Source organism: Rhinatrema bivittatum, chromosome 4 (assembly GCF_901001135.1).
Source record: "Rhinatrema bivittatum chromosome 4, aRhiBiv1.1, whole genome shotgun sequence".
Taxonomy (NCBI): domain Eukaryota; kingdom Metazoa; phylum Chordata; class Amphibia; order Gymnophiona; family Rhinatrematidae; genus Rhinatrema; species Rhinatrema bivittatum.
The window spans coordinates 161019137-161045623 of NC_042618.1; the positions used below are offsets into that span (position 1 = coordinate 161019137).

The 26487-nt window shown below is 44.5% G+C and overlaps 1 protein-coding gene across 2 annotated transcripts in view; it reads right to left on the reverse strand.

Annotated features, from left to right (window-relative positions):
• The window catches only part of FASN (fatty acid synthase), a 108740-nt gene extending 82869 nt beyond the window's left edge, over positions 1–25871 (reverse strand). Inside the window, exons 1-3 of one of the 2 annotated variants that reach the window (XM_029599026.1) lie at positions 25724–25871; positions 3731–3859; positions 2824–2976 (exon numbers count right to left, since the gene is read on the reverse strand). In XM_029599026.1, coding sequence (XP_029454886.1) covers positions 2824–2976; positions 3731–3857 — 280 coding nt within the window. In that variant the 5' untranslated portion in view covers positions 3858–3859; positions 25724–25871. Of the gene's footprint in view, positions 1–2823; positions 2977–3730; positions 3860–25505; positions 25525–25723 lie in introns of those variants that run through there. The other variant, XM_029599027.1, reaches the window with a different exon arrangement.
• Positions 25872–26487: the final 616 nt, after the last annotated feature.

The following is a 26487-nucleotide window of genomic DNA, read 5'->3' on the forward strand; positions in this document are numbered from 1 at the left end:
CGCCTGAAAAAAGAGGGGCAGAGCCAGGTTGGGGAAGTGAAAGTACATGAGGAAATTAAACTTTCATCATCTCTGCATGAGCTTTCACATGTGCACTTTGCACCTGCTTTGCTATAAGTACAAATGACAAGGATAGAGATGTCCGCCCATCGCACTGCCTTGGAAAAAGAGCTTGCAGTCCCTGGAGTAGAAAGGGACCTGGTGGTTCAAGAATAGCTGCAAGCCAAGGTCCAAACCCTGCATCTCCCACCGACATTCCTTGTAAGCTTGTGCAAGTCACTTTATCCCCTGCTGCTTCAAGTGTTCGTATAGATTAAATATTTTTGAGAATGAGCTTTACCATACCTGAAAAAAATGTTGTAAACCTCCTTGAGCTAAAATTGGAAAGGTGGTCTAAAAATACAAAAATGAAATTGTATAAACCCACAGGACTACAGGCTCTGAGGGCAATTTGAAAAGTTGCCTCCTCATATGTAGCCCATTTAGTTAATTTACAATTTGGTAATCCTCCATATCCCTCTGAACAGGTCTCTACCTAGGGCAGTAAACTTCTGAGGGGAGGGGGGAGAGTCAGCAGGTTGGCTGAGTGATTTACTGCCTTCTTACCCTATTCCTGGGTCCTCCTCACCCCATTCCTGAGCTCTTCTTCCAGTGAAGGAGTAGCCTAGTGGTTAGAGCAGCGGGCTTTGACCCAGGGTTCAAATCCCACTGTCACTGCTTGTGACATTGGGCAACTCACTTTACCCTACATTACCTCAGGTACAAAATTAGATTATAAGCCTAGTGGGGATAGGGAATACCTACAGTATCTGAATATAATCTGCTTTGATGTACACTTTAAAGTGCCAAAAAGCAGAATGTAAAAAAAAATCTAAATTTGTCCTGATCCTTAAGATTCCATTTCCTCACTCACTAAAAGGAAAATAAATTACACAGACACATGTAAGGCTTATAATGTAATATAAAAGATGTAAATGTTTGTCAATGTCCTTCAGAAGTTTCCAATTTTTGTCAGAGAATCTACCCTTGAGCTACTGCAGAAAACTGAGAAGTGCAACAGCACTATCAGTGCTTAGGGGCAACAAAATCCTAAATCTATCACTGCCTCTGAATGCTCTGAATGGAGCGGCTACTGGTGTAGCTTGTTATTAGGGTTCCCTGTTTGAGGATGGTGCCAGACAGGATAGTGGAGAGCTAGCAGGAAAGTTGAAGCACAAGGTGGCTGCACAGGGAAGGGATCTCCACCTGTCCTGTCCTTGTGAGAACTTACCCCCATAATTGGTAAACTGTTTAACTTAATCTGGAAATCACAGGATTCCTGTTGAAACTGGATCAAAAAGTGCTGGGAGTGGAGACTGCTAAGGACGGAGCTCATCATCTCTTGAATTTATCATAGATGAATGACTTTGTGGAATGCACAGCAGCTCTATTAATACTTTTATGGTGATCCAGATTTCATAATCTGAAATATGTTCCATATTTCATTGCTCAACTGAAGTAATAGAGGCTGCTGAGGAGCACCTAATCACAGGCTACATGAGGGAGCAGACATTGCTATAGTAGAGTATCCATTTTCTAGATTGGTAAAAAGTCTGATTTTAAGCTTGTGCATTTTTGCAAAAAAGTTGTCAAGATTTGATTAAATTCACCGTTCACTTTTGGGAGGAGACTACAAAACTCTATGCTTAACTAGCAACAGTTAATTTCTGTCCATAACTTCATTTTATATTCCAGAATATATGAAACTGAAAAAAAAAGTTCAAACAAGCACATTTTAATCAAACCAAATTTCTGATGGATGCAGAGTTAACCCAGTTGCCTCAAGCAGTGTGAAGGAAGTTGTTTGAGCATCACTTCTGTTTTGCTCCTATACCAAAAGCTACCTCATTAATGAAATCAAAACAGAGTGCAAGGTTTACAGGGGCAAAATTAAAAACATTTCATACAGGTAAACTTATCCATAAAAAAAGGCCTTCTGAAAATTGCCCTCCTAGTATCTGCATGAAAAATGGGAAAGAGATTGGGTGAGTGAAAATACATGTGGAGATTTAATTTTCAAATCTCTGCATGTTCACTGCACCTGCATGTCTGTGGGTACAAAATTACAAGTTGCAAGGTGCCCTCTCCATCTTTATGCTGTGCAGAAATTGAGATCTAGTTTAGGTTTATGGATAAGATGATTTAATTTCATACTTGAATCATACAGACTTATTTTTAGACCAACATCAAATCAGCTTAGCTCATTTACAGGCACAGAACACAAAATGGGGAAAATCCATGAATACATCTAGTCCTTAAAAGCAAATCCATAAAGATAAACTTATTTTGTTTTACATTGGTATTACAGCCATGGTCAATATACCGTATTTTTTAGACTGAACAGCTGGACTTTTATTCCTTGAGGTAGCTAGTTACAAATACAGCAGTTTGGAATCAGTAATTGGATCCCTTTCATGCTAAACTCTAATCCATGCAATATTCCTCCCAGCACTCTCCCATTGGCACTATCCTCCTAATACACTCATATCTCTGCTGCCTTCTTCAAAATCTTTTCCTACCATCCTAAATACTGCTGTTCACAATGTCTACCTAACTCCTTCCCATCTCCACTGTCCCTTAAAAAAAAATCAAAACTCTGCTGCCCTCCCAACTTTTTTATTTTCCTGTTATCAACCTGGTCCCCTTCAATCCCTGCCACCCTCCTGACAAAATAAATGTAGCTTTCAGAAGACTTTGAATGGTTATTTTCTTTTACAGAAGGTACCCGAAATCCATTAATGCAGGCAATGTCAGTGCAATTCTTTTTGCCTCTTCCTGCCTTACCTCCATCTACAATCGCTTCATAGGAGATTTCCAGCAGTAAACGTAGTTGAGGATCCATTGTGTGAGCTTGCTTTGGATGAACTCCAAAAAAAGAGGCATCAAATTTGTTGATCTCCTTCAACTTCCCATTTCTCCTTGGAAGTCCATAGAGGCCTGGGAAGAAGAAAATTCAACATATATATAACAAATGAGATCCAAGATCTCCACCATGTGAAGATGTTGATTTAAGACTCTGGTCAGTCTTGTGATCAAAAAAATCATTCCACACTGCTGAATCTGGTGCAGTTTGACAATCAGCTTCTCACAGGCATCACCTCATAGTAACATAGCAAATGACAGCAAATACAGACCAAAACGGCCCATCTCGTCTGCCCAGTAGCGAGTGGTCCACTTTGGGTAGATGCACATATAAAATTCCCACATGGCACCCAACACCCGCTCTCCCTGTGTGTTTTTTAGTGTTGTAACCACCACTCCATTCGGGTTACCCCTGCTGATTTGGGCTGAAACTGCCTCTCCCTGCAAATTACCTCAGTGCTTCATTATCATTCTCTTGCTATTAAGGATCTGCTATGTTTATCCCACACTTTTTAAAGTCTTTTTTCTCTCCACCGCCACCTCTAGAAAGGAATTCTAAGTATTCACTAACCTCTCTATGAAAACATATTTCCTGTCATTGCTCCTCAGTTTACCCCCCCTTGGAGCTTCATAACGTGACCCCAGGTTCTACAATTTCCTTTCCATTGAAAAAGCTTTGCTTTTTGTGCATAAATCCTCTCAGGTATGTCGATGTCTGTACCATATCCCTTCTCAAGATGCCCTACCCCTTCCTCAATTCCTTTCTCCATCCTTCAAGTCTCTGGATATCATGTGGTCCAGGTTTTCTGCCTTTCAACTGGTAACTTACCTGGTTTCCACCTCCGATCATCTTCAGTAACCATGTCAACGCCATTGAGGAGATTTTCCCAGAATTCATGCAGATTGTCAGATTCTGGAAGCCTACCGGCCATCCCAGCGATCACAATGTCCTCCATCTCTGCAAAGACAAATTCATGCAAGAAACTGAAACACAAAGATGAGCTAAAGCCTTTTTTTTTTTTAATTGAGATCTATTTTCTTTGTCTTCCTTTCCCTTTCTTTTCTTGGGTTTATCCTCCTATACTTATCTCCTTCATTATTTTCATGCTTCTCACATACCAGTAAATAAAAGCTCATAAAATGGATGTTGGCGGAGGAAAGAGTGAGATGTCTTAATTTTCCATTTGCCATAAGGGGAAAAGCAGTACATTAATTTTTGCTCATACAGTAGGGAGGTTTCTTCTTTAAAAAAAGGTGCACTGACAATTCTGTGCTTTGTAACAGACCAGATTTAAGCCGATTTTAGAACTGCAGTTCTGAGAAAGGTAACACACAAACAAACACACACACACACCTTAGCAAAAATCCCAATTCTTTGCCCAAGCTAGATGATCCCATTCCCCGCAAGTCTCTATTAAAAACAAAATGTAGCACCTGCTTAAAGCCTCAACATAGGGTCAGCGACTTGCCTGCCTGCCTGCTTCCCCACTACCAGGGGCCAACAGGAAGGAAGACCTAACTGCCAGGGGGCCACGGGACAACCTACTTTGCCATCCCCAGGGGCCAGAGGAAGGCCTCCCTCTTTCCCCTATTCAGTTCCATGAAGATGCTGAAGGCCTGCTTCTCGGCTTGCTCCATGGAGCCGAGGAAAATCCTGCCTCAACCACAATAAAAAAAAAAAAAAAACCAAGCCTGGCTGTTGCTGTGCACCTTTCCTTCTGTAAAACTCTAAAGCTAACAAACAATATGAATAATAAGCTGGTTTGCTGGGGCAGACGCCCTCGGAAGTGTTCAACATCTGAGAGGTGAGGAGGAGGGGACAAACAGCTTTATTATTCAGATTTTCTTACCAACTCTGGCCATGATATGAAATTGCATTTACAGCACAGTGTTAAATTTTAGCCAGTCGGGAACCCGAGGACCCTAGATTTACGAAAAAAAATATATATATTTTTACATTTTAAGCCGTTTATGAATTCGAAGTTTATATGGATAAGACTGGACCAAAACACGATCTACGAGTTCTGGAAAAGCAAAGGAGGGTGATGGAGAAAGACTCAATAGTGGAGGACAGGGTAAGGAGAAAGGTACTTTTCAAAGGGAGAATGGCCTCTTCTAGCAGTGGCCATTAAAGCAGATCATTATCCAGATCATAATTAGCTACGTGTGTTTTAGAACATGATATCTTGTGACTTTCTAACAGACAAAATAGGTTTGTTACGTTTTCCATTTTGTTTTGGGGTTTTTTTTCCATTTCAGTTTATTGTGTACTATTTCTATTTAGCGTGTACTAAAAAAATAATGAGCGCCCACTGACCAAAATGCAACAAAAATGACAGCACATCCCTAATGTAATATCATGGAAGCTGCAGAGTTGCCTTCATGGATCTTTGTGCTTTGAGACGGGATGCTGGGAGGGAAGGCCCAATTAACAATATCAGTGAAATAAAGAATCACACACACCGACAGCAGATTATGGGCCTATACAGTTAAACTCACATTAGTGCGACTTGATAAAATGTTTATCTGTATGTTAAAATGGCACTTAGCATCCTATATAATAAATCATGCTAAAAAAAAAAAAGTGTGGTCATAGTGAAGACACATACATTAACATAAACAAATGTAGTGCTCACACTAGTTGTTGCACAATCCCCAGTATTAACTGGCTTAAAGTAAAAAAGCCAGTAGCGGGGGCTGGGGATTTCATCCCTCTACTCTCTCATAAAGATCATGCCACCCTGCTCCCTCAGTGCAGACCCTAAACACACCACTCAAAGTCCCGATCCCCTGGAGAACAACTCCAGCAGCCCCCTCGGGGTTATCCCTTAATTCCCCGTCCTCTCTCCCCCCCCCATCCCCCCCATCCAGAGATACCCAAAATCCAACCACCCCTTCTGGAATGGGTACCTACAATATCCGAGGTGACAATTTGATTGCGGTGTTTCGCTACCTATCAAGTGTAACAAAGTGTCACTAGGCAGTATCATTCTGAGCTCAGCCACCATGCCAGCAGGAGGGGTCCGCAGTCCCTGCTCCCAGAGAAGAAAGGAGGCATCTTAGGATTGTAGGTGCCCATTCCAGAGGGAAGAAGGGTCATGGGTAACCCCAAAGGGAGCTTCTGCATTCTTGCTGATGACAGTGGGGAGGGTTGATCAGAAGAAGGAGCCTAGGTGAAAATTGGGATGAGGGGAGGGTTTTTGCAATTTTGGAGGGGGGAGGGGGGAGCATGATCTATATGGGGAGTAGGGGTGAGGAAATCCATCCTGCTAACCAGTTATTTCACCTTGGACCAGATAGCGCTGAGGAATTTTGAGATAGTGGGCCTAATATAAAGTTAACGCCTAATTCAAGGCAAAATGTGAACCTGCCTTGATCAGGCTCACAGTAAATAGCAAGTGTAAGATTATACCATGCTATTTACTACAAGCCTGGTAAAGCCTCATTTGCATATGTAACTTCTCATTTATAGGCTTACTTTAGTGCATACATGCTACAGTATTGGGAGACAGTTTTATTTTTAGTACATGCAAAGAACTTTACCATATACACTAAATCGTATTAAACAGGCCCCAAAGTCATCCACGTCTATTAGTATGAGCCCTCTCTCTTAGGACCCCTTTGAATTGGGGGTGCAACAGCTCCACTTTCTGACTCTGTAGGTAGGTTACGCATGCGCACAAGGTACAGAGGATGCGGTATTTAGTTTCAATAACATCAGCGCTTATGTACAGATTACAGGTTCTAATCTGCAGGAGAACAAGAGAGACAAGACAAAACATATCTAAAGAGAGACAAAAAATAACTTAAACATGTGACAGAGAGATGTACAGATCCCAAGAAAGATAAGGACTGAGACAGACACACAAACCACAAGGAGGTGAATATCCAGCAAGGCAGCAAGCAGATAAATTGTAATGGATAGTCAGGGGAGCGCTGCCGACTGCTGAGAAAGCGCTCTGTTGAATACAACTGTATAGAGTTCTAGTTAGCCAGATAAATATATCCTGCTAACTTAAGTCTGCTCACCAACTAACTCTGAATATTGGAGTTCGCCAGATAACTTATTTAGCTAACTTTACTCCATGTGGCTAATAAGTCTGAGGCATTCAGAGTGGAAAGAAATTTAAAACGTAGCCAAATAAGCCATCTTGTATATTGACCCAATGGGAGTGCTAGCTAAAATTAAGTCCATTGCTCAAGGAAAAAGAACTTGCAATACGATATTGGAAAAGAGGATGAAACAAAATGAGTGTTGTTGCGTGAAATGGTCAAATCATTTTCGGTGTATGTACACTGAATAAGAGAGGAAATGGATTCATGGAGCTGATCTTTGAGGGGAAAGGCCTGCAGCAGAGGAATGTGACAGATAGGTGCTGGGGGGGGAAAGGCCAGTGGTGGTGGGATGTGACAGGCGATGAGGGAAAAGGCCAGCTGTGCTGAGATTTGACAGACAGATGATGAGGGGGAACGGTCAGCAGCGTTGGGATGTGACAGGTAGGGTTTAGCAAATAGGAGCTAATAGAGAATATATCTGAATTCAAGTTCCTCATCTCAGATGTTGCAAAAGAAGAACAAAAATAAACTTAATAGGAATTAATTATCAGAAATAACAAAACAATCCCCAGAGAAAATTAATTTTAGGTGATAAAGTTTAGAATAGCTCCAGTTTCTCATCTTCTATGTCACAAGTAACAGAAGAAGAAGATTTAGATTCACATGAATATGATCAATTTTTTGGACCCCATGATCAGAGAGTTGCATCAGGGGAGAACACTAGAAGAGTGTATTTAGATTTCAGTAAGGCCTTTGGCATGGTCCTGCATAGGCAACTTATAAATAAACCAAGTGCCCTTGGTACTGGCCCTAAAGTGACTAACTGGCCCCTACATTTATCAAAATGCTATAAATATAGTAGAAATAGCGCCCAAGATAAACAAAAAGGCATGGTTAGCTAATTTAAAGAGAGAGAGAGAGAACCTCTGTATAGAGTCAGTCTGACACTCTATATATATATATGTACCACTGTAGAGGGGTACTTTGAATCCATGAACTTCCCAACCACATAATCTCAGACCGTGGTACCCAGCTCACCTCGAGATATTGGTAATCACTATGCAAGAAATTCAACATTTCATTGAATTTCACTACAGCCTACCTCCTGCAAGCGAATGGCCAGTCTGAACGAACCAATCGGACATTAAAAGGCTTTTTACGGGCCTATACCAATGCATGCCAAGATGACTGGGCAGTTCCGCTTCCTCTGGCAGAATTCTCTCACAACTCTCATCCTTGTACCACCACAGATTCCTCACCCTTTCAAATCGTTTATGGGAAACAACTGCTCCCTCCTCTACCTCTTCCTCTAATGGTTCCCTCACCAGCGGCTCAACTGACAGTGCAAGAACTGCAAAACCTCTTGAGTCATACTCAACAGATGTTGCAGAAAGTGGGCCTAAAGGCCAAGAAATTCACTGACCTCCACCACCAACCCACACCACAGTTTAAATAGGGGAAAAGGTATGGCTCAGCACCAGTCATATTCAACCAAGGGACCCTTCTATGTGGCTTGCTCCTTGGTACATCTGGCCATTTACAGTGCTATGACAACTTGGGCCAGTAACCCACATCCTTGAAGATTCATAACTTCTTGCACATCTCTCTCCTGAAACCCTTGATACCCTCATGGCCCTCTCGGAAGACTCCATAGATGCAGGAGGTTGCTTCTGAGAGCGATACCACGTATCAAGTAAGAGAGGTGCTGGACATAAGGAGTCGTGGCAAGAGATGGGAGTATCTCCTTTCCTGGGGAAGGAGATGATCCAGAGGAAAATACTGGGAACCGGCCTCCAATATTTTGGATAAAAATCTGCTCAAGCAGTTCCACGCCTCTCATCCCAGAAAACCTAAACCCTCAGGAGGTGGGCTTAGAGGCGTCGGCTGCCCGCAGGGCTCTGTGGGCGGCCTCACTCACCCTTCGCCACGCTGCTGCGGCCAAACCAGTCCCAGGCTCCCTCGCAGTGGCTGGGAACAAACACTGACACCACCCCTCATCTTTGTGGCCCTGAGTGCCGCCACCTCCAGCGAGCCACCGCTGTTTCTTTGCAGCTCTGGTTGCCGCCACTGCCTTTCTTCGCAGCTGGGAATGCTGATGATGACCTGCTCCTACACCCGACCTCCTAGGCACACATGCGCCTCTTTGCAGAATTTAAAGGGCCTGTGATGGGAAAAGCTCCGCGGCCCTCTGATCTCTGACCCATGGCTGTTCCACATCTGACCCTCCAGCATGCTGCCTGCTACGCTCCAACTTCCTGGATTTCTACCTCCGCAGAGGTCCCACCTAAGTCCAGCCGGCCCTGGCACCCGAGGGGTCAACCTAAGGGGAATGTGGGCTGGTATTGGTGAAGCCCCAGCTGGGCCTCTGCTTCCACCAGCCTCACCTACTGACAGTGGGGATTTGTGGGGCTTCTCCCCACAGGTAGCGTCTATTCCCCTTCGGTCCAAGGGTCCACCAGCATAACTCTTTTTAAACCCAGCTACACTAATTGCTTTCAACACTCCTCTGGCAACAAATTCCATTGTTTAATTGTGCACTGATTTGTTTTAAAGTGTTACCTATTAGTTACATGGAGTGTCTCCTAGTCCTAGTACTATTGCCCATTCCACCCTATTCGTGATTTTATAGACCTCTATCATATCTCCTCTCAGCCATCTCTTTTACATGCTGAAGAGTCCTAACCTCTTTAGATTTTCCTCATAGGGGAACAATTCCGTTCCCTTTATCATTTTGGTCACCCTTCTCTGAATCTTTTCCAATTCTGCTATTTCTTTTTTGAAATGGGGGTGACCAAAACTGCACACAGTACTAAAAAGTGCAGTTGAACCATGAATTGCCAGAGAAGCATTATGATATCTTCGGTTTTATTTTTCCATTCTTTTCCTTATAATACCTACCATTCTATTTACTTTTTTGGATGCCACTGTGCACTGAGCTGAGGATTTCAAAGTATTGTCCACAGTGACTCCAAGATCCTTTTCCTAAGTAGGAATGCCCAATACAGAATCCAGTATTGTGTAATTATAGTTATGATTATTCTTTCCTATATGTATTACTTTGCACCAGATCCTACATTGTATTGAGGATTAGATCTAGAATATTCCTTTGTCTTATTGGTTCTTGTACCAGGTCTTCATGAAGCAGTCATTTATAGCATCTAGAAACTTTATCTCCATAGCATGTCCCGACGAGACATTTATCCAATCAATATTGGGGTAATTGAAATCTCCAGTTTTTATAGTAATAAATATTTCAAATATCTATCTAAATTAGTTAATTTGTTTGCTTTCCTAATTTCTGTTAGCATATTACTGTCTGTCTCTTAATCCTGGCCAGGTAGACAATAGTATACTCCTACAGATATACTCTTACCCTCAGACAGGGAATTCTATCCATAGAGATTCTACTGTGCGTTTTGTTTCCTTTATTCTGTTGACTCTATGCCATCCTAACATATAGTGCCACCCCTCCCCCCAATTTGACCGAGCCTATCATGTCGATATAATTTATACCCTAGTATCCAATGTGCCATTGGTTATCCTCATTCCACAGGTCTCTGAGATGCCTATTAGTCCGCATCTTCGTTTAGCGCCATATATAGCAAAATTGCTTACCTTGTAATAGGTGTTTATCCCAGGACAGCAGGATGTAGTCCTCACATATGGGTGACATCAATAATGGAGCCCTATGTACGGAAAACTTCTCTCAAAGTTTCTATGAAACTTTTGAATGGCACTGGAGTGCCTACTGAGCATGCCCAGCATGCTATGATATTCCCTGCCACAGGGTCTCTCCTCAGTCTTGTATTGTAGCAATGAGCGTTAGCCAAAATAAAATAATAAACGTATGAGGCCCAACTCCGCGGGGTGGCGGGTGGGTTTCGTGAGGACTACATCCTGCTGTCCTGGGATAACACCTATTACAAGGTAAGCAATTTTGCTTTATCCCAGGACAAGCAGGATGCTAGTCCTCACATATGGGTGATTAGCAAGCTAGAGGCTGATTCATTTTGTGCTGAAATGACCGTAAGGTATTGTTATTGAAATGAATCAGTCGAAATCACAGCAGGTTTGGATGTAGAAGGAGTTGGGATTACACTGGAAAACAAGTTTCTTTAAGACGGATTGTCCATAGGCTGAATCTTGGTCTTCCCTCTTTGTCTAAGCAGTAGTGAGCTGCAAAGGTGGTGAAGAGAACTCCATGTTGCTGCTTTACAAATGTCCAGAATAGGTACAGAGCGAAGGTGTGCTACTGAAGTTGACATCGCTCTGACTGAGTGTGCTTTTACTCGCCCTTGAAGAGTAAGGCCTGCTTTTTCATAACAAAATTGTATGCAATCTGCTAGCCAGTTTGACAGAGTATGCTTACCCACTGCTTTACCTGGCTTGTTTGGATCATAGGATACAAACAGTTGACTGGATTTTCTTTGGGCTGCAGTGCGGTGTAAATAAAAGGAGAGCGCACGCTTACAGTCCAAGGTATGTAGGGCTCTTTCACCTTGATGGGAATGAGGCCTAGGAAAGAATGTAGGTAAAACTATTGATTGATTTAAGTGAAATTCTGTAACAACCTTAGGAAGGAACTTTGGATGTGTCCGGAGGACTACCCTGTCATGTAAGAACTTCGTAAAAGGCTCGTATGTGACTAGTGCTTGCAATTCACTGACCCTTCTGGCCGAAGTGATGGCTATAAGAATACCGTTTTCCCACGTAAGGTATTTAAGGTCACAAGTACTTATGGGCTCAAAGGGAGAACGCATAAGTCTAGTGAGTACTACGTTCAGATCCCATTGTATACTCGGGGAATGAACTGGAGGTTTAATATGAGCTAGGCCTCTCATGAATTTAGTGACGAGAGGCTGTGTAGAGATAGGAGCGTCGTCCAGCTTATTATGGTAAGCTGAGATTGCACTTAAGTGTACCCTTACCGATGATGTCTTAAGACCAGAGTCTGAAAGATGGTAAAGGTAATCTAGTAGTGATGTAGTGGGGCAAGTGAAAGGATTTAAATCCTGCTGAGTGCACCACAGCGTAAACCGTTTCCATTTGTAGGAATAATTCTTTCTAGTGGAAGGTTTACGTGCAGCTATAAGTACTTGAGATATAGCGGATGGAAGGTTGAATTGCTGTAATATTAAGCTTTCAACATCCATGCTGTCAGGGACAGGGATTGAAGGTTGGGATGGCGCAACTGACCCTGTTCCTGAGTTATGAGATTGGGAGCTACTCCAGGCGAATTGTATCCCTGACTGAAAGATCCAGTAGTGTGGGGAACCATACTTGTCGAGGCCAATATGGGGCTATGAGTATCATAGTCCCCTTGTCCTGTTTTAGCTTCACTAGTGTTTTGGTTATGAGCGGTATCGGAGGATACGCGTATAACAGGCCTGAGCTCCAATGGCGAGCAAATGCGTCCTTTGGCAGGCTGTTTCTGCTGTCGGAGTAGAGAGCAGTAATTGTTCACTTTGTAGTTGAGCTGGGATGCAAAGAGATCTATCGTCGGTTGGCCCCCAGCGCTGGAAGATTTTGGATGCTATTGTTGGATCCAAGGACCACTCGTGCGGTTGGAACTGACGACTGAGGCGATCCGCCACTGTGTTGTGGATGCCCGCTAGGTAGGTGGCCCGTAAAAGAATTGCATGTGTCAGGGCCCAGTCCCAGATCTGTGCTGCTTCTTGACAAAGGAGGTACGATCCTGTTCCTCCTTGTTTGTTGATGTACCACATTGCAACTGTGTTGTCCGTCTGGATTAAGACAGTCTTGTGTGATAGGCAGTCTTTGAATGCATGCAGCGCATAACGTATAGCTCGAAGCTCTAGGAAGTTTATCTGAAAAGTAGCTTCGAGTCGTGTCCACTTGCCCTGTGTCTTTAGATGACCAATATGTGCTCCCCAGCCTAAGGTGGATGCATCTGTAGTCAACGTCACTTGTGGCACTGGCTGCTGAAAAGGTAGACCTTTGAGCAGGTTGGGCATTAGCGTCCACCAGAGAAGTGCGGCTTTGAGCTCTGGTGTGATATAAACAGGAGTGGACATTGGTTGAGTGGCTTGTATCCACTGTGTTTTGAGTGTCCATTGTAGAAGTCGCATGGTCAGTCTGGCCATGGGAGTTACATGAACCGTGGAAGCCATGTGCCCTAGAAGAATGAGGCACTGGTGAGCCGTCACCTTGAATCGGTTGCGGAGCTGGTGAGTTAAGAGGACAAGTGTCTGAGCACGGTCTTTTGGTAGAAAGGCGGTCGCTAGTGTAGTGTTTAGCTCTGCACCTATAAACTGTAGTAGATGAGTTGGTGACAGATGGGATTTCTGGTAATTGATGAGAAATCCCAAGGAATGAAGGACTTGGATGGTGAGCTTGAGGGACGCGACGGCACCTTCTTTTGAATGACTTTTGATGAGCCAATCGTCTAGATAAGGAAACACGTGCACCTTTTGTTTGTGTAGGTGTGCCACTGCTGCAGCCATGCATTTTGTGAACACTCTGGGTGCTGATGCTAGTCCGAATGGCAGCACCCTGTATTGAAAATGCTGATCTAGTACTTGAAACCGCAGGTACTGGCGATGCGGAGGGTAGATGGGGATGTGAGCGTAGGCATCTTGAAGATCCAGAGAGCAGAGCCAATCTCCCCTTTGAAGAAGAGGCAGAATGGAGCCTAGGGATACCATTCTGAATTTTTCTTTCTTGAGAAATTTGTTGAGATTCCTGAGGTCTAGGATAGGACAAAGGCCTCCTGTTTTCTTTGGAATGAGGAAATATCGGGAGTAGAATCCTCTGCCCTTCTGAGGACCAGGAACTGGTTCTATGGCCCTGATTCTCAGAAGGGTGGATAATTCTGTTTGAAGAATTATGGAGTGTTGATTTATTGAATGAGAGTGAAGTGGTGGATTCTCCATAGGGGTAGTTGAGAAATCCAACCTGTAACCGTGGGTCGTGATGGATAACACCCACTGGTCGGTGGTGATGGAGGCCCAATTGCTGAGAAAATGTTGAATGCGGCCTCCTACAGGTGTTTCGGGGAACGGATTTATGCTGCTGCTCTCTGGGGTTGTTCAGAAACCAGACGTGGCCGTTGTTTGTGGAGGCGGCTGAGGCCTCTGCTGCCTTTGCCTAGGCTGCTGGCGCTGTGTTGGATGGCTAGGCCTCTGTCTACCTGCTGGGGGGTAGTATCTTCGTTGGCGATAATAAGGCCTTCGAGTGTCTCTTTTTGGAAATTTTCTGGAAGAGGCCTGCGACTCCTGAGGCTGAGACGACAATTGCTTCAAAGTCTCTGAATGATCCTTAAGTGTCGCTACCGCTTCCTTTATTTTGTCTCCGAAGAGATTATCCCCCAAGCATGGTAGATCAGACAGATGATCCTGGACTTCTGGGCGAAGATCCGATGCTTTTAGCCATGCCCATCGTCGTGCAGCTATAGCTGATGCGGACAACCTTGCTGCTGTCTCAAAACAGTCGTAAGTGGCCCTGACTTCGTGTTTCCCCGAGTCAAGGCCTTTATGTACTAACGCTTGAAATGCCTCTTGGTATTGATCCGGTAAGGCCAGAGAAAGTTCCTGTACTTGCTTCCAAAGGTTTCTTTGGTATTGGTTCATGTACAGCTGGTAAGCTGTAATCTTCGATACCAGCTTGGAACCCTGGAAAACTTTCCTGCCGAGGTTGTCCAACAACCTACTATCTTTTCCCGGCGGCACTGAAGCATGGGATTTCTGTCTCTTCGCCTTCTTTTGGGCGGACTCTACCACCACTGACTGGTGGGGCAGTTGTGGCCTTTGGAATCCCGGAGTTGGCTGCACTAAATAAGTGGCCTCAGCTCTCTTATTGATCGGGGAGACCGAACTTGGATGCTCCCAGATTCTTTGTTGAAGTTCCTGTAAGACTTCATGCACTGGGATTGCTAACATCTCCTTCGGTGGGTCTACGAACTGTAAGACTTCCAAAGTCTTCTGTCTTTGATCCACCTCTGTTTGTATAGGGAATGGGATGGTATCAGCCATTTCCCTAACAAAGTTCGTGAAGGATAGATCCTCTGGTGGAGACTTCCTGTGATCCTCAGTTGGAGATGGCTCCGAGAATAAATCTTCTTCCGAAGAGTATTCTGAATGGGAATCATCCGATTCCTGCTGAGGCTTAGGATAAGGTGCTGATGGTCCTACAGGTGAATGTGGCCTAGGGGGCCTTGGCACCCTGAAGGGCCTGGAAGTGGATCTTGCGGTGGTTGCCTTGTCAGGATTCCCAGTAGTGTGTCAGTTTGTTGAAAACTGGGTGCAAAATGGGAACATCCTCCCGAGGAACCGGTGTTGGCATCGGCCTTCCTGGTGAGGGCACCGGCATGGGCATCGGCACCGAGGACGGAATCAGGGGAGGCGTACGAGGTACGGTGAATCCACCGGGTGGTTGGAATCGATGTCGGTTCCCGCGGCATCGTCGATGACCCCGGAATCGTTTAGTGCAGAGATGGGCATCGATGGATGTGGAATCGGCATCGATGGCGGTCTTGCGTCTCGAAGAGCCTGTTGCACCGCTTGACGAATGAGTATGTCCAAGTTCCACACGCACAGCTGGTTGAAAACAGAGCAGCTGTGGAGGGAGGCGGTGTTGGCGATGCCGATTCCTACTCAGGGCCTGAGAGGTTCGGAACCCGGCACCGATATCGGTGGGGATCGCCCATCAGTAGCCTTGGAGCCTCTGCTTCAGTCCGGGGGTTTTCTTAGCAGGGGAGGCCGTACCTGTGTTTAGTGTCTCCGGACACCGACTCCCGCCGTCGTCGATGTCGATGGCGATGCTCTCAGCTGTTTGTCGCTTCCTGAAGTGGATGCCTTCGATGAAATCGACGGGGATGGAGTGGAAGCGTCCCCCGCAGCCGGAAGTTTCTTTTTAATAGTAACTGCCGAACCGAGGCCGATGGCGAAGACTGGGCCGACGTCGCCGGTCTTGGCAGCAGCTGGACTGAAAAGAGCTGCTCCCATCCTTTCGGCCCTCAGTCGTGCGACCTTTCGTGGTCATTTCAGCACAGGATGAACACGCTTGGATGTTGTGATCCTTGCCGAGGCAAGAACACACTCACCATGCGGATCAGTAATAGACATTGTTCTATACAATTCGGGCATTTTTTGAACCCGGAGGCCATGGCGCCGGACAGCCGTCGACGGCGAACCCGAATTTTAGCGTTCCCAGCCGGGAATCGAAAGAGAAAAAAGTTACCAGCCGGTAACAAATGGGAAAAACCCCCTCGATGGATAAAAATTTTAATTGAAATTTTCCGATTTTTTGTGGAGATGAAATTTCACCTCAGACTCCAATCAAACCGCGAGGCTAACCGCTTCGCGGAAAAAAGAAGACTGAGGAGAGACCCCTGTGGCAGGGAATATCATAGCATGCTGGGCATGCTCAGTAGGCACTCCAGTGCCATTCAAAAGTTTCATAGAAACTTTGAGAGAAGTTTTCCGTACATAGGGCTCCATTATTGATGTCACCCATATGTGAGGACTAGCATCCTGCTTGTCCTGGGATAATCTAGCATTCCAGATTTTGGGTATTCACATTCAGAAAGTTCTGCTGTCATGTTTCTAGATTTACATTTTTTACCTATACCTGTCTTTAGATAGCTACATTTCACAATTAACACTAATGGTCCCAGCAAATAAAATAATACAAAGCTGTTTTCTTCATCACCCGAGGCAGCGGCAGTTACTACCCTTAACAGAAGGCATGGGGATTACTGCCCTCAATCAATAGCCTTGATGCATTTGACACAACTGCAACATGGCTCCATGCTTCAACAGTGAGGGGGGGATGGGGAACTGGATACAGTCATTAATGTGGGCCCTGACTTTTATAGTCTGGAATACTGACATGCAGACATTTGTTGCCAGAGGATTTGGTTAGTGCAGTTAGTATAGCTGTGTTTAAAAAAGGATTGGATAAGTTCTTGGAGGAGAAGTCCATTACCTGCTATTAAGTTCACTTAGAGAATAGCCACTGCCATTAGCAATGGTTACATGGAATAGACTTAGTTTTTGGGTACTTGCCAGGTTCTTATGGCCTGGATTGGCCACTGTTGGAAACAGGATGCTGGGCTTGATGGACCCTTGGTCTGACCCAGTATGGCATTTTCTTATGTTCTTATGTTCTTATAAGGGGGAAAAAAAAAGGCCGGCTACTACGGCCATGTCCCAAAAGCAAAGAATGTCAAGCAGCATTGTCTAAATTATCAAGAAGTCTCCTCACCCAGTGAAAATGTTGCTAGCAATAATTTGTTATGGATTTGACAGCTGCTTGGTTTTGATTGTAAATATTACTACCCTTTTCATACGGCTTGGGGGTATTCTGCACGGAGCTTGCTGGGCCCTCCTGGATGGGCCATATGGTCCTTTTCTGCTGATATTACTATGTATGTTATTATGTATGAAATGAAACTGTCCTTATTGTTTTAAACTGTGGGGGAGGTGGAGGAAGAAGCTACAGTGCCTTGTAAAAGTTTTTACACCCTTGTAAATTTTTCACATTGAAGAAAATTAATAAGGTGCACTCAGCAGAGCACATAGTTTTAATTGCAATTTGTGTGGTTAAAATGTGTACACAATAATATGTGTACAGATTAGCACCCTCCCATGTAAATGACATGATAATTAAGGCATTAGCTGTTACCCACTCCCCCATGCTGACCCTGTGATCATCCAAGCCAAGCCCAGGTGAGACCTAGCTTTGGCCAAGGGGGTGGCATGTTCTCTGGCAGCAATCAGAGATAATCAGAGGGACCGCAGTCTAGCAAGGTCACAAGCGGACTGTGATACATTACAGGGGGACCTTGCAAGACTGGAAGATTGGGCAACCAAATGGCAGAGGAAATTTAATGTGGACAAGTGCAAGGTGATGCACATAGGGAAAAATAACCCATGCTGTAGTTACACGATGTTAGGTTCCATATTAGGAGCTACCACCCAGGTAAAAGATCTAGGCATCATAGTGGATAATACTTTAAAATCATCGGCTCAGTGTGCTGCAGCAGTCAAAAAAAGCAAACAGATTGCTCTATGCTTCAACGGCAAGAGGAAATGTGGAAAAAAGGATTTGCATTAACAAAAAAGCAGGGGAGTAGCTGGCTTGTTACGGCGGTTACTACCCCAAATCAAACAAGCCTGATACTTCACTTTCAATGCACATCCAGCATAGCTCTCTCCTTCAACGGCAGGGAAAATGAAGAAAAGATGATTTATATTCAGCATCAACCAACAAGGAATGAATTACATAGTCTGGGTAAACAAATAAGCATGGGAGTAGCTGGCTTGTTACGGCAGTTACTACCCCAAATCAAATAAGCCTGATACTTCACTTTCAATGCACATCCAGCATAGCTCTCGCCTTCAACGGCAGGGAAAATGAAGAAAAGATGATTTATATTCAGCATCAACCAACAAGGAATGAATTACATAGTCTGGGTAAACAAATAAGCATGGGAGTAGCTGGCTTGTTATGGCGGTTACTACCCCAAATCAAATAAGCCTGATACTTCACTTTCAATGCACATCCAGCATAGCTCTCTCCTTCAACGGCAGGGAAAATGAAGAAAAGATGATTTATATTCAGCATCAACCAACAAGGAATAAATTACATAGTCTGGGTAAACAGATAAGCATAGGAGTAGCTGGCTTGTTACGGCGCTTACTACCCCCGAATCAATTAAGCCTGATACTTCACTTGCAATGCACATCCAACATAGCTCTCTGCTTCAACGGCAGAGAGAATGAAGAAAAGATGATTTATATCAGCATCAACCAACAAGAAATGAATTAATAGTCGTGGGGTAAACAAATAAGCATGGTGTAGCTTGCTTGTTACGGTGGCTACTACCCCGAATCAATTAAGCATGATACTTGACTTGGAATAAGTATCCAGCGCAGCTCACTGCTTCAGCAACAGAGGGAATTAAGTAAAGAGGATTTTTATTCAGACAACCAACAATGGCTGAATTGCACATGCAGGGTAAACAAACGGGAGTAGCTTGCTTATTACGGGCGGTTACTACCCCAAACCAATTAGCTAGATAATTCACTTAGATGCAGCTCCAGCACTTGCTGTTCTGCATCGATGGTGGGGGTGTAAGGGACTTGGACCATAAAGTTACCAATAAGGGCCCTGACCTCAGCGGTCATAGTAACAGATTATGAAAACAAATAGGTGTGAAAGCTTGCTGGGCAGACTGGATGGGCCGTTTGGTCTTCTTCTGCCGTCACTTCTATGTTTCTATATGTTTCTATATGAATGTTAGGAATTATTAGGAAGGGAAAAGTTAATAAAACGGAAAATGTCATAATGCCTCTATATTGCTCCATGGTGAGACCGCACCTTGGATTCTGTGTACAATTCTGGTCGCTGCATCTCAAAAAAGATATAGTTGTGATGGAGAAGGTACAGAGAAGGGCAACTAAAATGATAACGGGATGGAACAGCTCCCCTATGAGGAAAGGCTGAAGAGGTTAGGGCTGTTCAGTTTGGAGAAGAGACGGCTAAGGGGGGATATGATAGAGATCTTTAAGATCATGAGAGGTCTTCACCGAGTAGATGTGGGAGCACTGAGAACACTGAGGAGAGGATCACCTTGCTTGTGGCTGAAAGGAATCAGTAAGTTTTTGCTTGGGACATTGTCTTTTTTTAAAGTATTGGGGCAAAGTTAACTATTTGGGAATATTATTTAGTGTGTTTGTGTGTTTGTGCTTTTAATAGTCAGTAAGGCAGCGAATACACAGAAGTTAGACTGTTTGTATTTTTTAATAGTCAGTCTGTAAGGCAGCTAGTAAGCAGAAGTTAGAGTGTTTGTATATTAAAAAAAAAAAAAGAGAAAGAGAAAAGTAGCCAAAGCTAGAATTAAGCTAGGAGCAGTGTATACCTAAGTAAAAAGGTTGAAAATTTCAGTTCAGTTACTCACCTTGGAAAGATGCTGAGGTAGTGTTTATGTTTGATTACCTCCACCAGTTATTGTAACTTATCTTTCTTGTTTATCTTGATTACTCGTCTGGTTATTTGTAACTTTCCCAAGTTAAGTTTGATGTAAACCGGTGTGATAAGACTTTTTTTGTCCTGAACGTCGGTATATTAAAAGTATGTAAATAATAAATAAATAGTGTGATTTGGTTTGATTAGGTACCAACATTTGCTAATCAAGAGAGCAGTGAGTCACTCTGGCTAACTAACTGAAGTGTTAAGGTTGTGTGTTTGATTTGATTAGGTACCATTATTTGTTAATCAGAACAGCAGTGAATCACTCAGGACAACTAACTGCAGTGTAAATCTCCAAAGGGATTGTTTTGCACTAATTTACCCTACAAGCTGAAGTGTTAAGGTTGTGTGTTTGATTTAATTAGATCTGAGCCTGTTGAACATACTGGCACTTCTTGGATCAGTGCCTTACCTTCCTGCTTTACCATCTATCTACAGCAGTACAATAAAGACTCTATCCATACTGTGTCTGCTATCTGAATTCATCCTATCGCAGTAGTTCCCCAAGGGGCCCCTCCCCGTGGGCAGAGTCATCTCCATTGCAACCAAGGGTCTACAATGCCACAACACAACAGCCATTTCTGGGGTACATCATTTCCAAGAATGGTTTCCAGATGGACCCTCAAAAGCTGAAGAACATTCAAGAGTGGCCTCAACCCGGTGTAAGGCTTATAAGCCTTACACCGTTTCCTCGGTTTCACAAACTATTACCGTACCTTCATCAAGCACTACTCCACTCTAACAGCACCACTCACGGCCATGACCAGGAAAGGAGCTGATCCATTTCGATGGTCTGCTGAGGCTGTTGCAGCCTTCCTGACCCTCAAAGAAGCCTTCCAAATTAAGCCTTGTCTTCGCCACCCCAATCCTCTGTGTCCTTTCATCATCGAGGTTGACGCCTCCGAAGTTGGCGTGGGAGCAGTATTAAGCCAATATAGTGATGCCAATGTTCTCCATCCCTGCTCTTTCTTTTCACAACAATTTTCACCCGCCAAGAGGAATTATGGAATTGGAGATAAAGAATTGCTAGCTATAAAATTGGCCTTTGAAGAATGGTGTCCATGGCTGGAAGATGCGCAGCACCAAATGACGGTGTATACCGATCATAAAAATTTGGAATATCTATGACATGCTCAACGCCTTAATCACTGGCAAGCGAGATGGTCGTTTTTCAATCGCTTTGACTTTTTACTAAAATAATGTCCTGCTGAGAAGAATGTCAGAGCAGACGCTCTTTCGCGCTCCTTCTCTACGGTGGATGTACCCAATGAACCTTGTCACATCATCAGTCCAGAGAAGGTGGTCTTAGCAGCCATGCACACCGGGAAAACAGTGGTGCCACTAGGAATGAGGGAGAAATTACTAAAGTGGGCACATGACTCACATCTGGCCGGCCATCCCGGCTGGAACGTACATTGGCTATGCTCCAACATTTTTATTGGTGGTCTACCATGAAGACTGATGTCCAAGCCTATGTGGCTTCCTATGCCACCTGTGGTATATGGCCGCCAACCATTACCTCCATTACCTCTACCACTCTCTGTGACATCTCCAGCAGCTCAAGCCACTGCAATGGAATTACAACAATTGTGGAAACAGACTTAAGAACTGCTCTTCAAAGCGGGAGAAAGAGCCAAGAAGACTTAAGACGCTCACCACAGGAAGGCTCCACAATTTCAGCCTGGGGATAAAGTATGGCTTAGTACAAAGTTTCTCCGCTTGAAGCTGCCATCGGCACGTTTGGCTCCGTGGTACGTCGGACCTTTTGCTGTCCTCCGATGCCTTGGGAATTTGACCTACAGTTTGAAGCTACCGCCATCCATGAAAATTCATAATGCCTTTCACGTGGCCCTACTGAAACCTCTTGTACTGTCTGAATTCTCCGGCAAAGCTTCGGAACCTACGCCATTTGATGCAGAAGATATTGCATATACGGTTGATGACATCCTGGAAGTACGCAAGAGAGGTAAACGAAGGGAGTACCTTATCTCCTGGAAAGGATACGGACCGGAGGAGAACTCCTGGGAGCCCATGGCCAATATCCTGGATAAAAACATGCTCCGTCGCTTCCATCAGTCTCATCCTCGTAAGCCAAAACCCCCTGGGGGGGGGGGGGGCCTTGGAAGGGAGGTACTGTTGCGCCCGTCAGTCGCAGACGGCTCCACCCTCTGTTGCTTACCTTTTTTCTGCCTAACTCCGCTCACCTTGGGAAGATGGCTGCCTCTGCTTCTCTATGCCGACCCCTCCAGCTTCCCCAGACCAGCATGGGTGATTGCGTTCGCCATCTTTATCCCGGAATCACCTAGGGCATGCACGCATGCAGCCCCGTCCTTTACGTGCGTCATGACGGAAACCTCGGGGGTGTCCCCACCGCATGACGTCACAAGCTCAGGACATTTAAACCCAATTCACAATTCCTTACACAGACGCCTCCACTCTGTGTACTTTCGCTCCTGGACGACTTAGGTACCCGCTCCATGGGGGCCTTGCCTCGCTCCTCTTTACCCTCTGGGGTTATCTGCTACCAACAAGGACGCCTAAGGCACCCGCTCCTCGGGAGCCTTGTCTCGCTCCTCTTTACTCTCAGGGGTATCTGCTACCAACAAGGACGCCTAAGGTACCCGCTCCTTGGGGGCCTTGCCTTGCTCCTATTTACCCTTCGGAATTGCCTATCTATTACCAGGACTCCTACGGTACACACACATCGGGGCCTTGCTCGTCCGAGACCTCCGCTCTTCGGGACTTTCTCCTACTACAACTACCAGCATCAGAGTGAGTACTGCTGCTCCAGTTCTGTCTTTGCTTGTCTCATCTCTCTCTCCATAGACTCCCGATCTACCCTGCAATGCAGACTTGGTGAGACTGTGGAACTGACATTCCACTCTGCTACATACAGACGGAACATTATCATCTGGTTCTCTACTCCTAGATGGAATCCTCACCCAATCCTCAGGTTACCATCTACGTTGCAGTACAATAAAGATATATCTCTGTGTCCATCTCTGCCTAGAGCTAACCTATCGCTGCAAGTCCGAGCCCTGTGGGAGGTGTCATCTCTTACCGTGACCAAGGGCCCATGCTTCAATATCCAAAGTACAACAGTTGCATTGGAGAAGGTACAGAGAGAAGCAACCAAAATGATAACGGGGATGGAACAGCTCACCTATGAAGCAAGGCTAAAGAGGTTAGGGTTGTTCAGCTTGGAGAAGAGACAGTTGAGGGGGCATATTATAGAGATCTATAAAATCGTGTGAGGACTATAACAGGTAAATGTGAATCAGTTGTTTAGTCTTTCAGATAACAGAAGGACTAGGGGGCATTCCATGAAGTAAGCAAGTAGCACATTTAAAACTAATCAGAGAACATTCTTTTTCACACAATACACAATTAAACCTGGAATTTTGTTGCCAGAGGATGTAGTTAGGGCAGTTAAAAAAAGGTTTTGATAAGTTCCTGGAGAAGTCCATAAACTGCTATTAATCAAGTTGACTTGGGGAATGGCCACTGCTTTTACTGGTATTAGTAGTATGTGATCTATTTAATGTTTGATACTTGCCAGGTACTTGTCACCTGGATTGGCCACTATTGGAAACAGGAAGCTGGGTTTGATGGACCCTCGGTCTGACCCAATATGGCAACTTCTTATATTTTTATGATATGTTCTCAAAGAGAGAGAACTATTAAACCAATCTAAACTATCTAAATACTCCGGTTCTAAAAAATAATAATAATAATTACAATTATAATTTTTATGAACAAGCAGTTAAATCAAAGACTGAAAATAGGCTGATAAAAGCTTATCTTTCTATAACATTTTAAGTTATTCCAATATGCTACAGATAAATTATAAGATGTTAAAATAACAAAAAAGCTATTCCTTCTTGTCTACCCTATACTAGAGACTGCAGGTCACATGCAACAGAAGAAGAATCTCTGCTCCCCACTTTCTGTATATTTTAAATGTTAGAAAGAAACTCGATTATTTTTGTTGGAAGGGCCCTGTTTTCCACAAATATCGATTTTCAATTAATTAAACTCTATAAATTATGGTCCTAACTCCTTTACTGTAAAAATTACTGGTAAAATACTTATCTGATACCAATTTAAAATGCAATATTACATTTTGCTATAAAACATTCTTCCTTTTCCTACATAGTATCCTATGCATATGAAGAGATTCAGAAAAACCTGCAAATCGTCACACACACATGCTACCTTTGCCATCGGTTAGGAAGCTCTGCAGTGTGCAATGAGAACGCTAGAGAGAGGCTGCGGATGGCTAGCACTAGGTAAGGTTTTGTGATCGTACTGCTGAGCTAAACAGCGAACGTCTTTCGTCCCAGTACCCGTATCCGGCTGCTAAATCTTCCAGTTCCTCCCACTATCCGGCAAATTCCTTCCAGCCCCGTCCTCAGGTTCTATAGGAAGTACGTCTAGCCCCCGTACCCGGCTCTTCCCTCTTGCCCCATCTGCAGATCCGGTATAATGCGCCTCCAGTCCCCCTCAGCACCCGGCTGCTTCCGTCCCAGAGCCTGACTGCCTCGCTCACGCGATGCCTCTGCTCGAGATTCCTTCTCTCGCACACCGGCCTATAAGTGACAGGCAGGCTCCGGTAGCCATGCCACATGGGCTGACGCTTTCCTCCCCAGCGCAGTCCAATGAGAGGCAGGCTGTGCTCCCAGTCTCGGCCGTGGGGTGATCTGCGGCCCCCCTTCTCCTAGAGCAGAAAGAGGAGGAGGAAAGAGAGACTGACAGATTTCTGCATGGCGCTCTCTATCAGTCTCTGCCTAGATCTCTGTCTCTTCCAGTCACCTAAGGCCCAGGGTTTACTATTGGTCAGTCCCCTTCCCCAAGTTAAAAATACACAGGTAGAGATATGTTTTCCTTTCCGGATTCTTCACTATCAAATTCACACGCAAAATAATATTCTACTGCATCTCCTTCCAGTCCCTAAGAATTAAAAAATACTTATAAAAAGCACTTATTAGTGCTAATTTCCAGCTCATAGAAGAGATCCTGGAGCGATATTTTCCTCCCTATCCTGTCAGTGCAGGAAATTGTCAGGTATCCTAAAAAAAAAAAAAAACCCTAGCAATTTATATTTCTTTATTTTGGAGATCAGGGCCTTGCTTTTCACAGACACAGGGAGAAAACATTTGGAAATTGGACCACAAATTCAGATAATTAATGAATACGAGTTTCAGTTATTCATATACATTATAAACCATGGGCCTGGTTTCTTTAGTGATCATTAATAGTAAAATAATTGCCTGATAGTTTAAAAATGCAATCTTACACTTTGCTGCAAAGCATTCTTCCTTTTTCTATAGATAAGTTATTCTGCTATATGACGAAAAATCTGCAAATCACCACACCTTGGGCATCCTTTAAAAAGCCTGCAATATGCAATGAGAACGCAAGAGAAGCTGCGGATGGCTAGCACCAGCAGGTCTTGTGATCGCACTGCTCAGCCAAGTCTGCAGGCAGAAAGCGCCTCTAGCCGCGGCTACTAAAGCACCTCAGTTGCTCCCAGGACCCGACTACTTCTCTCTGACCTGATCTGCAGGTCCAGTATAAAGCGTCGCCAGTTCCTCCCAATATCCGGCTGCTTCCCTCGTCTCGATCTGTAGGGACAACATAAAGCGCCTCCCCTCCCAGTACGCAGCTGCTTCCCTCTGACTCGATCTACAAGGCCAGCAAAAAGCGCCTCCTATCCCTGCCAAGATCACAGTACCCGGCTGCTTCATTCTGGGCCGATCTCCAGTCTCAGTACCTGGCTGCCTTGCTCACGGATCTATTGCTGCGATGCCTTTGCTCGGGATTCCTTCTCTTGCTCACCGGCCTAGACTCTATTTAAGTGACAGACAGGCTCCTGCGGCCACGCCTCATGGGCTGACACTTTCCTCCCCAGCGCAGTCCAATGAGAGGCTAGCCGGGCTCTAATTCTCTGCCGTGGGGTGATCTGCGGCCCCCCTCCCCCAGGAGGAGGAGGAGGAAAGAGGCAATCAGGCAAAGAGAAGAAACATATTTCTGCATGACACGCTCTGTCTTTACCTTTCTCTCTGTCTGTCTCTTCCCGTCTCCAAATAACTATTGGCCAACCTCGTTCCCCAAGTTAAAAATACAAAGGTATAGAAATGTTCTCAATTCCCGATTCTTGCTATCAAATTCAATTTACTCCCAATCACATGCAAAATAATGTTCTGCTACACTTCCTTCCAGTTCCTAAGAACTAATGTTCAAGAAACACTTGTCGCGGAAGGGAAGACATGGATTACAGCGCCTCCTTCTGCTCTGCTTCTGCTCCCACCCAAAGCGAACTGTTTCCACTTTTACTGAAAGGGTCGAGCAACAAAGCGAGGATCAAGAAAAGTAAAAACCAAACCAACCCCATCTCTTTAAGAAAACCAAAAGCTATTAAACCAAAAGCCATTAAATAGTGCTCATTCTGGAGTTGTAACTGTGAGTGGATACTGTGGCGTCCCTTTATTACTTTCGTCTCACTACTTTCAAAAACGTTCGCCTGGGAAATACAAA